The 14,012-nt window shown below is 34.4% G+C and overlaps 1 protein-coding gene across 1 annotated transcript in view; it reads left to right on the forward strand.

The window, feature by feature from the left end:
* Positions 1 to 14,012, forward strand: part of MAP3K15 (mitogen-activated protein kinase kinase kinase 15) — a 138,277-nt gene that overhangs the window by 44,380 nt on the left and 79,885 nt on the right. Inside the window, exons 6-7 of the mRNA XM_031961275.1 lie at positions 238 to 406; positions 3,372 to 3,478. Of these exons, the coding sequence (XP_031817135.1) occupies positions 238 to 406; positions 3,372 to 3,478 (276 nt within the window). The remainder of the gene's footprint in view (positions 1 to 237; positions 407 to 3,371; positions 3,479 to 14,012) is intronic.

Consider the following 14,012-nt stretch of genomic DNA (forward strand, 5'->3'; position numbering starts at 1 on the left):
GTCCTGAGAAATTGTTTCTTTCCTAACATTACATAATGTTTGTCTAAGGTGGAATTTGAATTCACATTTTTTAAATCGAAGTATGCAACACTGCCTTCAAATCATGTCAGAATTTTCCCCAGTATAAGTGGCTTAAGTGGCTACAATCCTATCCAAACAGAACTCTTTCTTTGCTTTGCTACAGATACTGGATCTTCATCAAGGTAAATATGACATTGCTTTCCTTTTCTTCACTAGTGCTTATTTCAAGGAAACCTTGTTAAATGACATTCGGAAAGCCAGAGAAAAATATCAGGGTGATGAATTGGCAAAGGAACTAGCCAGAATTAAACTCCGTATGGATAATACTGAAGTCTTGACATCAGACATTGTCATTAATCTGCTGTTATCATACCGTGATATCCAGGTAAAGACTGACTTCTTAATAATCATTAACCCTTAAATATGTAAATTAGTATGCAGTATTAAATAACCTATGAAGTCCTCTCATTATTGGGCTGGCCAATTAGTGATAGATGAGGGAATCATTTTGTAGGTGAGGAAATTTAGGTCCTTAGAGAGATTGAGTGCCAAGTGTAATCTGTCATAGAGGACTAAGGTTAGCTTTGGAGGCAGTTTAGGTAAGATGTGATGATATGTATTGTTTTCTTGGAGGCTACTTGGCAGAAATGATATAGCTGGGATGGGAGGAACAAAAAATCTTAGTGTGTGTGTGTGTGTGCGCGCGTGCGTGCATTTAAAATTTTAAATCCTTGGAGCTTTCTGTTTTGATCTATTATGAAAAGGGAAGGTAGAATTAAGTTAACGGTAAATTATAGATCACTTTAGGACTACACAGATATTTTTCTGAGCTAAGCAATAAAGAAGCCTCTCCATCCCTATTATTACCCTTTGAGATAAGGAGGGGGAAAAAAACTTTCCATTGGTCTGGTTTTATATTATTGAATGATTCATTTTCCAGACATTATAAGAGTCAACCTGATGTAAGGAAAAGAAAAAAATTCTCAAAAGAGGTCCATAGACTTTACCTTATGGTAATTTGCTCACAGAATAAAGAAAGAAAAACATCTGGATTAAATGATCTTTAAGGTTCCTTCAAGATATCAAGTTCTCTAATTATCTACAACATTGTATAAGTTAAGTCTATCAATCCAGTAGCTCAGATGGTTGTTCTATGTAGTATTCTATAAGCCCTGTGGTTATGGATATGTGTAGTAAGGTGTGTGACTCACACATTATGAATGCTTCTATCCATGGTACTTATAAGCATATTTCCTTTATATGTCTTGTGTTTTTTCTTACTGTGGTTTTTTGCTCATGTTTTTTCCCTCTGCCTTGAAGTTTTCCTTCCTTTTCTTTCTCTATTGAATTATTTCTCAGCTTGTAATGCCCAACTCATATGCACTGAAGATCTACAATCACTGAATCATTAACTACCTTTTCCTTCTCAGACTTCATGAAACATTTTGTTTTCTCCCTCTCCAGTTATGTGTTCTTAAACATCATAATTATTTGCATATGTGTGAAATCTCTTTACTACATTATAAGCTCCCTCAGGGTGGTGTTCTGTCACATATAAGGTTTGTATCTTCTCTCAGTCACTCTAGATAGCATGAATGAAGGAATGAAAAAAATTTATTAAGCATTTATCTTTATGCTAAACAGTTGATTAAGTACAGAGAATAGAGATACAAAAGTAAGAGAGTCCCTACCTTCAAAGAGCTTGATATCTAATGAGAGAGACAGCACATAAGGGGGAATGGTGAGCAGAGAAGGTTGCTTTTGAGAAAAACAGGGATATTGATTGAAGCCACTGGAAAAATTGATTGATTTGATTCAGATGCATAAATGCCTTTCTACATTTTATTATGCAGATTATAACAAAAAGGTACAATGAAGTAGGAGAATATAAGCTTAGCTGCAGAAGGAATATCAAGAAGATAATCAGGGCAGAATGTGAAATATGTTTAGGTTTGACTAGCCATGGGGGACCATATGAATTTGAGTTCATGCACTAACCAGGAGAATGTCAGACCCTAAATAAATAGAGTTGAGATTAAGCCTCCAAGAATGTGATGATTAAGCATTTAGTAACTTCCTTGTTGGTGTGAAATTTTTAACTAAACTAAATATAAATGAAGCATTTATTCTATGTAGTGTACTTTTCCAGACACTTGAGAATTCCTACTCAAAATGGAAATGAGACACAGAAATACATAAGAGATACAAATGTTCAGCCAATTTTAAATAATGGATGGCATTTAAAGCTTTTGACTAGTAAAGAAATATCTGAAAAGATAAGAAAAATATTGTGCTGTGATCTCTCCCTAAAGCCTTCCTTCCTTTTGCTGCCAAGGTTTTTGTTTTGTTTTATTTTATTTCTCTCTGGTTTTCCCCTCCCTACCACCCACACCCTAAGTGACATAATCTCTCCTCTTTTCATAATAATATTGTTGGTGTAATCCTTTGGTTTATAGTAAAACCAAAAGTTGTTGGACTAAATTAACTTCTCCATAGGCCTGGTGAAATTGGGAGGAATCAGAGCAGCAGATGGGAAGCAGTCTGGGAAACCTTTGATACATAGAGGTTTTGCTTCTTGATTATTAGGGTGAGGCTAAATGAAAGAATAGCAGGTAGGATTTTCAGCAATGGCTCAGCCAATCTACAATATTATGGTAACACTTGAGCATGGTACTTGTAATTATGGAAAGTTGAACTTATAAATCATTGATTTAAAGGTAAGAAGGGCCATTAGGGTCAGATGGACTAACTGATCCTTTTCAGATGAGGAAATTGAGACAGAGAGATTGTGGTTTGCCCAAGACCAAGACAAGGTGAGGGGAGGAACATAGAATCAGTATTTGAACACAGGTTCTATGACTCAAAGTACTTTGTGTTTTTTCATGATATTCAGTTTTCTTCTTAACCTATTTGACAAAATTAGGGAGAATTGAGTTTTGTTCTCTTTGCTTGAGAAGTGGCCATAATCTTTCCCATGTATTTATGGGAAGCCTCAGATACTTTCAAGCTATGTTCCTGGGCAAATCATTAACCTCTGTCTGCTTCATTTTCCTCAATTATAAAAGGAAAATAATAACAGAAGAGGATTCAGTGATAAAATATTTGAAAAGTGCTTAGTATAGTGCCTGCAGGATGGCAAATGCTGAATACATGCCTATTCCTCTTGCTAGATTTGCATATTCAAGTGGGGATTCATTTTTTGGCTTTCTCCTTATTCCTGTGCCAAAATGATGTTTTTTTTTAAAGAAATTTTAATCATAAATTACAATAGAGGAATTCACTGAGGGGTTTTTTGGTAGCTAAAAACATTTGTTTTCTTTCTTTCCTGCCTTATGACACTTGGATGCTAGGACTATGATGCTATGGTAAAACTGGTGGAAACACTGGAGATGCTGCCTACATGTGATTTAGCTGATCAGCATAATATCAAGTTCCACTATGCCTTTGCACTAAACAGGTAAGAATGATCATTTATATGTGAAGTTTATAAAAGATAGCACTTTTCCCTCAAGTGACAAATTTAGGTAATTACTATCAGAAGTACAAGGTTTAATTGATTTTTTTCAAAGAATTAAGAAGTGCAAAAATTTCTCAAACAAAAGCAATGCTTTTCTTAGGCCAGAGTGAAGTAGGATATAGAGAATTAAAGCTAAAAGAGGCACCTTCCAACTTGACAAGTAGTTAGTTTGATCTGTGAATTGATACCATGTTTTTGTTTGACTTGATGGCTGCTATTGAGCCCTCCAAGGACTGGCTGTGCAATGGGAGACTTGCATACCTACAAATTCTACTTTTCTCTAGGTTATTGAGGCAGGCAGGTAATACATCGGGTAGAATACTGGAACTGGAATGATTGAGGCCCGAATTCAATTACAGCCTCAAATACTTTGTGTTATCTTTGGCAAATCACATAATCTCTATTTGCCTCAGTTTCCTCAACTGTAAAATGGGGATGGTAATAACACAAATGAGATAGTATTAGTCAAGCACTTAACACAGTTCCTGGCATATAACAGGAACTTAAAAATACATATTCCCTTCCTTTCAATAGAGTTATGCTGATGACTCTCATGAGAGGAGGGTTTCAATTTAATTCAACATGTGCGTTTGCCAGATGTGGCTCTTGATAGGAAGAGAAAAAAAAAACGTGAAACAGTCCCTCTTTCTAAGGATTTTGCATCCTATGAATATAGTACAATATGTACACTGAGAAAAAATAGTCAGTCAACAATTGATTAAGTATTTTGTATGCTAAGCATTGTACTGATATAAAGGATATTATCTAAGGATGCACAGAGTAAGGATAAAGGATACATTGAGGATATAAAGAAAGGCAGAAATGCAGATTTTTTGTCCTTAGAAAGCTCACTTTTGAATCAAAGAAAGAAAACATGTAAATAATTATATATATACTTATACATATACACATAATATATGTAAATATAGATAGATAAATGTATAAATGTATGGGATTTAAGAGGAAAGGGGTGGGAAAGGAACCTTCCAAGAAAGACCTTCTATGGAAAGTGGGATTTGAGCTGTGTTAAAGGAAGGTGGGAGTTAAAGGTGTGTAGGGAGAACATGTCAGCAGTAAGAAGAAGGTTTGGAGTGTCATGTTCAAGGAAAAACAGGAAGACCAGTGTTCTTTGATTATATAGTATATGGATGAAAGAAAAGTAGGAGGAGAAAGATAGGAAAGGATCAGATTGGGAAGTATTTAGGTAATTTATGTGAGAGGAGTGAGCTCCAAAGTGGGGAGGGAGGAGATAAGGGAAGGCTTTTAGAGTAGGTGGCTCCTAGTCAGAGCCTTAAATGTCATAAGGAATTCAGAGAAGCAGAGTTGAGGGAAGAATGCTTTGTAGCTTTTGTAAATAATACATGGAAATAGGAGATTGTTGCTGAATTGGGGAAATATCTGGTAATCCCATTCAGTTGGAATATCCTGAATAAAAGAAATTAAAGTGAAATAAACAAGTTGAGCCCAGACTTTAGGGAACCTTAAATGCCAGGTTTAGGGATCTGTCTTTGTGTAGAAGATGAAAGGAATTTATTTTTCTTTCAAATAAATTAAACATTTTTCAAAGTACCTATATGTGAAGGGAATTGTGCTAGTTAGAAGAACCAGTCCCTGTCCTGAAAGAGTCTGCAAGGGTTATACAACATGTACACAGATAGGTAAACCAAGGGCATTTGAGAAAGAAGAGAGCACTAATGAGCAGCTTGGATAGTGTTAAGTCTGGATTCAGGAAAGACCTAGTTCAAATTCAGCCTCAGACATTTATTAGCTATATGATCCTGGCAAGTCACTTAACCCTGTCTGCCTTAGTTCTTCATCTATAAAAATGAGTTAGAAAAGGAAAGACCAATCCAGGATCCAAGAAAACCTCAAATGGGGTCATGAAAAGTTAGTCACAACAGTAGCAAAAAGTACTATTATCTGAGATAAGGAAAGGTTTCACTCGAGAGGTAGCTGCTGAGCCTTGAAGGAAACTAGAAATTCTAAAAGACATAGATGCAGAGACAGTATGTACCGATCAATATACATTTGTTAAGTGCCTACTCTGTGCCAGGCACTTTGCTAAGCAATGAAGATCCAAAAAGAGGCAAAAAAGTCCTTGTTCTTGAGGAGCTTACAAGCTAATGGGAGAGACAATTGGAAAACAAATATATACAAAGCAAGACATACTCAAAATAAATAGGAAATAATTAAAGGTAGGAAGGCAGTAGAATTAAGAAGGTACTCTGGGAACAGTTGGTACAAAGGAACATGAATGGGAACTGCAGTGATGAATTTCAGGAACAGCTGGTAATCCACTTTGACTGGAATGTAGACTACAGTAAAATGAAATAATATAGGAAAGGAATGTGGGAGAAAGGTCCATGGAGGAACTTAAAAGCCAGTCTAGGAGTCAGTATTTTATCCAGGAAGCAATAGAGAATCTTTAGTGATTTTTGATCAGGAGCATGATGTAGTCTTACTTGTGTTTGTTTTAGGATATTAATTTGTCAGTCTGGTATGGAGGATGGAAATTGTTATAGGGGTTGTAATAACCCTGTTATTTCCCTCCCTGAAACAGATATACTTGTTTATAAGGATCTTCTAAACACTATACAATTTTTATCTAGGGTTGGATTAAATGGCCTTTGAGTTTCATTCCAACTCTTTAGATTCTGGGATTTTGTATTTCTTAAAAAAAAAAAAAAAAAAAAAAAAAAAAAAAAAAAAAAAAAGACAGGGTAGTCCAGTTACTTAGCTAGAGATGAATGACTCATGGATGGCAATACTTTTCTATCAGTGGCATAAACTGCGACTAATTCAGTCCTGTTTGTTTTTTTCCTATTATTGCTCACTCTGCTGCTTCTAGCAGAACTTTTAAAGATAGGATTTTTTTGGACCAACTTTGTCTTCCAATTACTTAAAATTTCAATTGAACTCTTGTGTTTGAGTTTTTCTGCTATAAGGGTTCTGTTTAAGTAATATTTATTGACTATTTGTGTAGTGAGCTCAATATCATTCATACTGAGGGTGTTGGTAAGGTGCAACTAAGGGTCAGAAAAGTTTCAAAATTTAAGAAAAATGCTTCCCATCAAAATCATTTCAAGTACCTATCACTTCATTTAGTCACTCGATAAGTATTTATTAACCATCTATTCTGTACCAGGCTCTGCTAAGCACTGAGGATTCAAAGAGGTTAAAATAAACAACAGTCTTTGACTTTGAGGAGCTCATAGTCTAGTGGAAGAGAAAATAAGCAGATAATTATGTACATGTAATTTTTTTAAAAATAGTTTTTTATTTATGTTATATGCATGGGTAATTTTACAGCATTGACAATTGCCAAACATTTTGTTCCAATTTTTCCCCTCCTTCCCCTTCCCCCCTCCCCTAGATGGCAGGATGACCAGTAGATGTTAAATATATTAAAGTATAAATTAAATACAAAATAAGTATACATGTACATGTAATTTGTAAACAGGATAAATACTAAATCATTTATAGAGGGAAGGGATTAGAAATTACAGAGAAATTGGGGAAGGCTTTTTGTCAAAGGTGAGATTTGAAGGAAGCCAGGGAAGTGAGCCGTGGGGAATTGAGCAGAGCAAGTGAGCTGAGATGAGGAGATGGAGAAAATTAGGCATAGTGAACAGCCAGAGAAAATGCCTAGAGCCAAGAGAAGTGTCCTGTTTTGTGGAACAGCCAGGAGGCCAATGACATTGTAAGAGATAAGAAGACTGGAAAGTAGAAGAGGGCTAGGTTGTGAAAGTCTTTGAATATCAAATGGAATTTTCATTTTTTAAATAATATTTTATTCTTCCAAATAAATGGATATGTAGTTTTCAACATTCATTTTTGTAAAACTTTGTATTACAAAATTTTCTCCCTCCCTCCCTTATCTCCCCTTTCCCAAGAGAGCAAATAATCTGATATAGATTATGTATGTGCAATTCTTATAAACAGAATAAGGAGCCACTGGAGTTTATTGAGAGAGAGAGAGAGAGAGAATATGAATATAAATATGAATGTGAATATGAATATTGAGGATATTTGGAGGGATATGTATAACATGTGACAAGGGTGTTCATTTTACTGTACTAGCTCAAAGAACCTGATTCTGCAGGATTTCTTGTATCCTCTGATGATGGTATGATGTTATAATATGCTGACCTATTCTGAGAGTTACTGTCAGCCTCCTCATGTCCCAGCTATTGCTGCTGCTTTCTGCTGGGCTTCAGCTCTTAGGGCCATCTGAGGGACTCTTTGCTCCTATCTTTTGAGGATTGATGGCTAGAAAACCTCTCCCCTTGACTAGAGCCAGGCTGACCTTTTTTTTTTTTTAATTCATAGAAGCAACTATGAATTACCATATTTCAACTAGATAAGCCAAGAAAAAACGACAGAAAGTTCCCAAACCAAGATTGTTTGTTCTTTGAACTATTATATTCAGGTGTTGATATGAAGACCATGGTCCCATATACCTATCTATTAAAAGGTCATGAAATTTGTAAAAACAAACAAAGCCCTCCAAACCCCATTATGTTCCTCATTGTAAGTCTGTATCCCCAAAACCTTTTTTGAGGATTCTGTCCAGAAAATTCTCAGGAACTACAGAGAGGCTGGGTTAAGGAAATCTAACTAACTCTTAAGATCATCTTAGATTTGCTTATAAATAAAATTAGGGCAAGAACAGATCAGGTAAGGCATCTTGGCTACATTCCTTCCTTTTTTACATATATCTATCAGCTACAAGTTTCTTGTATATACTCTGCATATACTATCAATAGTCTCTCTGCATATACTATTCATCCAAATTTGCAAAGCTGATTGGGCATTATGATTATATGGTGATATCGAAAACCCAATTTTGTGTGTCTATTTTGAATGTTTATATTAGAACAATTAATTAATACATGACTACATTTTTCTAAGAATTAGTTTGCCATCAATGAGACTTCAGAATACAGTTTGTCATGATTATATTTTTTGCAAGCATATTTCCATCTCCTTCTATTCATTCTCTCTAGTTGCTTTAAACCATTTTCTTTACAAATTAAGATATGTTATACTTGCTTTTAAAATATCTTTAAGCTGCATATTTGGACTGAGAAAAATACCATTGATAACCAGCTTAATAACTTATTCCCTTTTTGAAAATTATGTTAATATTTGTGAAATCTCTACATTTCATTAGAATATAAAATTTTAAAATAGCAAAATCATCACTACTAGGATTTCCAGAATAATTAATCTTGATGCATATTAATTATTGACCATTCTCATGGTATATACAGACTTTTGAATGGGGATGTTGGGTATCTTTTGTATTGCCTGCTCAGTGTTATTTTGGGGTAAGTTCTAGATAAATATTATCTGTTATTATTATTGTTATTGTTATTATTTAGCTGTCAGGTAGCAAATAACACATTTATAACCTCTGATATTTGGTATACTTAAGCAAGACACCTTGGGGAATTCAGAAGTAATCAATGTTAGATGTTATAAAAATGCTAAGGTTTAGAAAATTTGCTATAAAACTTGTCCAAATTAGTCAAGACTAAAAAGAAAATCCTTAAAACTTTATCATTGTTAATCAAGAGCTGTGAAGATGAGTGAGGGGAGGTGTGGACAGACTGAGCATCCCCAACCTTATTCCTGCTCTTCCAGAACATGGAACTCATTGCTTCACTTGTGAGTCTTTTTTCATTAAAGGGCATGGGGAAGAAGAAAGTGATACTTCCTGCTGGTATTTTTTTGAAAATACCCCTGGGGATAATAGATATATCTCAGTCTTAGTTCTACTATCGCCATTCTTCTTTCATTCCTCACACTCCGAATTACTTCATTATCATGCTGCCAACCTCCAGAAAGACCCTGAGGAATCTTGGAGTGGTTAGTAGAATCCCAGAGCTGGAATCAGGACATGAATTTCTTAGGAAGTTTCTAATCTCATTTCAGCACGTCATTTTCTGTCTTGACAAGTACTCTTTGTGACTCCCTTTTCTTATCTGTACAATGAGGAGGTTGTGGATGACCTTTCAGGTCCTTTTCCAACTCTAAAACTATGATCCAGTAATCCCTTAAAATCTTTTTTACTGAGTTCTTTCTCCTCTTCCAGGCTGCCCTTTTTGGACAGGGAAAATACCAGTCGCAAATGACTATTATTCTTTCTAGCACTCCTGCTTGATAAAGAGACTGTCTCATCCCCCTTGATTTAAAAGGAGGTGTCATTTGTTTTTTTAATATTTTTGATGATTATTTCAGTATGTAAAATTTTTTTTTATTTGTAATCGTTATGTGTTTTGTAAATTTAAGAAAACCCTGTTCTGAGAAGGAGTCCATAATCTTTATCAGATCTTCCCAAAAAGATTAAGAAAAAAGATGTAGTTCAAACTTCACTAGAGCTAGTTATTTATTTAAAACTTAACTACAAAATAGAAAAAAATTGCCATGTGCACAGCAAAACATGAAAGGATTCAAAATATAAAGGAATAAACTTCCATTTCAAGAAAGCCTAAATAATAAATATTGTACATTATATTGAGAGCTATCCATCTTTGCTTTCTTTTAGGTTTTCTTTTGTTCTCTGCTGTGCACTTTTTACTTTATTATATAAGGGGGAAATTTTACCTCCCTTCCTCCAAGAAGGCTACAATTAAGTGCAGATATATTTATATATACATGTGTTAGCCCCTTATCGCTTGTAGAAAGTATTGCAATAGCATTAAAAAACTTTTTTTTGTTATAAAACATTTGTATTTTTCCCTCTTCTCTTATTAGAAACACACATGCACATGCACAACTCTTTAAAAATATACATAATAAAACAATACAAATATAATAATCTTTGATTAGTCTTCTTGCCTTAAGTCTCTTCCTTCTCTATCTTCCACTCAAATATCCAAGTAATTTTTCTAAAATGTAGATTTTGCCATTTTCCCCCCTATTAAACTACAGTGTCTATTAATTCTAGAATCAAACCAAAAGTTTTCAGTCACTTAATATACTTTATAACCTGGACTCTTCCTACATGTGCAGTTTTCTTATGTTTTACTCTCTAACCATACTGATCTTCCCAGTTCCCCAGAAATGACACTCTTTCCAATTCTTGGCTTCCTTACCTTTGGAATATCAAAACTTTATGCTTGGAATGATTTTGTTTCTCACTTCTGCCTCATAGGCTTTTTTTCCCCCTGAATTTCTTTAAAACTTAACTTTTGCTTCTTTCTGATATTATCTTCTGTTAACAATCTTGAGTTTCCTTCCATTTAACTTTTTGACTCTCAGCAAATGATTTCGAGGATTGCACTAGATTATCTCTAAGGTTCTCTCACTTCCCAGAATTCTCATGAAACTTTCTCTGTTGCTAACATTCATTTGAAAATGATCTTGGTTTCCAATAGACCACAAGCTACAATTATCATGATGAGTCACCAGGGTGACACTAGGGTGACAGTTTGGCTCCCCCCTTCTTTTTCCTTCTTCTCCCCCCTCCTCTTCTTCCCCTTTTCCCTCCTCCTCCTCCTCTTCTTCTTCCCCCTTTTATCCTCTTCCTTTTCCTCTTCTTCCTCTTCCTTTTCTGCTCCTCTTTTTCCTCTTCCTCCTTCTTCTCCTTTTACTCCTCCTCCTCTTTCTTTTCTTCCTCTTCCTACTGTTCATCCTTCTTCCTCTCCTTTTTCTCCTTCTCCTCTCCCCCTTTCCCTTCTTCTTCCACATATATACATATGCCTTTGATACATGCTGATTGTAGTATTGTGTATTTTAAAAGACAATCTTTCAGCATCCCCATTCTTTCCTCTTCTTCCTCCTCCTCTTCCTTCTCTTCTTTTGCTTCCTCCTCCTTTTTCTTCTCTTCCTTCTCCTCCTTTATTTCTTTTTGCTTCTCTTCCTTTTTCTCCTTCTTTTCTTCACTGGCCCCTCTATCATCTTTTTTTTAAAAAAAGCAACTTGTGGCTGCTTTCATTTATCTGAGTCAATATTATACTCTATTATTGTTTATTATCAAGTATTGCATTTCTATAAACATTAATACCTTCTTAAGAAAAGGTCCCTGGATAGCAGAATCACTTTTACAGTCTGGCAGGAGTTTAGTCATAGTTTTACCTAACCATAGCATGTGACAGACTAAATTTCATAAGTAAAATGTGAAAAGGCAGTTGCTGGGAAGACATTTTTCACTTTTTGAAATGATAATTTACTTTAAGGGCACTCAAATCCCTTTTCTTCTGGAATGGAGTCAAATACATTTATCATTTTCCTGTGTGGGGTCCTTTGTAGCTCTGGAATATCCTTTCCAATCCTTTCTACAACCCTACCATATCTGCAGATTGGCATCCTATACATCCTGCAATACCTAGTAGAAATTCTAATTCCTCCATGATCTTCCTAGCCTACTTCCAGTTAAAAGTTATTTCTGTCATCTCTTCTTTCAGCCCTCCATACTCTTATGTCCACATTCTAATCTAACTTGGGTAATATTTTGCATTGGAAAAGTTGAAATGGTAGCACAGAAGAGGCAATAGAGAAATTTATGGTGGGCATGAGCAAGTTTTTATATAATACATATTATGAACTAGTTAGAAGTGTTTTTAGTTCTGGGAAGACATATATGAGCTAATGGAAAATGAAGTAGGTAGAACCAGAAGAATATTATATATAGTAATAGCAATATCATAAGGAAAGACTCAGATACTCTGACCAAGACAATAATCCAAGATAATTCCAATGGAACCATGATGAAAAATGTTTATCTACCTCTAGAAAGAAAGCCAATGAACTCTAAGTGCAGATTGAAATATATTTTTAAAACTTTATTTTTATTTTCTTATTTTGTTATGTTTTCTTTTGTAATATGGCTAATAGGGAAATATGTTTGACTTGACCTCACAGGTATAATTGAAATCAAAGTACTTCTCCTTCTCCAATCTCTCTTTTGTCATTATGATTTAATATAGCGCAATAATATTCTATTACTTTTGTCTACCACAGCTCAATCATTTCTTTCCCAACTGAGGGATACTGGATACTCACTTTGTTTCCAGTTTTTGCTATGAAAAAAAAAATTTGCTATAAATATTTTTGTCCACATATTCCTCTGTCTTAGATCTCTGCGTTATGTCTAGTAGTGGAATTACTCAGTCAAAAGGAATGCACAATTTATTGTATTTGGGGTATAATTGGGGTAAATTGCTTTCTACAATGGTTAGACTATTTCACAGCTTTACCAACAACATATCAGTGTGCTTGATTTCCCCTAACCATTCCAAAATTGCTATTTTCCTTTTCTGTCATTTTTGCCAATCTAAATGTGAGGGAAAATTCCAGAGTTATTTTAATTTGTATTTATCATATTTTTAGTGATTTAAATTCTGCTGTAGACACTTGTTAGCTGTATAATGCTGGGCAAGTCATCAACCTCTTAACTTGAGTTTTTAAAATTTATAATTAGGAAAAAATAGTATTTCTATGATAGAGTGTAAGGATCAAGTGAGATAAAATGTAAAGCAGACTGTTTTGGCAGCACACCACACAAGTGCTTGAAAGATAAGATACAGAGATTTAAAAATCCCTGTGGATCCATTGTTTGCAGAACAATGCAGTTAAAAAAAAAAAAAAAAAAAAAAAAAAAAAAAAAAAAAAAAAAAAAAGCTTGACTCAGTAGAATAAAATGCTATCGTAAAAAAAAAAATCTAATTTCAACTGAGCTCCTCTAACATCTATGTTAAAATCACACATGATCTTTGGCAGTTGAGACTGCATAGATAACTTTGTTCGGTGACCTGTGAGTATAACCATCAGCACATCTTAAATTTTCATCAGAAGCAGAGAGGATGTCTTCACTGGGTGAAACTAAGTAGCAAAAGGATTTTCTGTCATTGTTGAGATTCCTTAAATTCATCTTTTTGTAGATTGCATGTTACTAGTCACATTGTGAGTCTCAGAAGACTAAAAGGTTTTCTCACATAAATTGCAAATGATTTGAAAGAAAAACCCAGTTGAAAAAACAAGTGGATGGAAAATTCATGATACTTAGATTATGGTGAGCAATTAGAATATAACCCATTATATCATTTTGGGTACATTTTTTTTTATAAGAGGATATGATTCTGGATTGCTTTGGGAAATTGTTAGTGCATTGAATGATTTTTAGAATCATGTAAGAGAAAAAAAATATTAATTTGTTTGGTTTGCCAGTAAGTAGCATACTTTTTACTAAACAATGATGGGGAAAAACTAAAATTTTAAACTGAACTACACTAAAATTCTGTTTTTAAAAATGCCTTTTTTATATGTCTTTGTTTTAAAAGGCAAGATAAAGTACACTATTGACCTGGAGTATAGACCTCCAGCAGTAAATTACTACTCCAGTTTTAGGAAAATACAAATTAGAACTGTAAAAGTATTGCAAAGAATTTAATATATACATAGTAGAGATAATATGGTTTGGTGGAGCTGCTAGATGGCAACATAGATAGTATGTCAGTCCATGTGTCAG

The sequence above is a fragment of the Sarcophilus harrisii genome, chromosome 3 (assembly GCF_902635505.1).
Source record: "Sarcophilus harrisii chromosome 3, mSarHar1.11, whole genome shotgun sequence".
In the NCBI taxonomy this organism is placed as follows: Eukaryota; Metazoa; Chordata; class Mammalia; order Dasyuromorphia; family Dasyuridae; genus Sarcophilus; species Sarcophilus harrisii.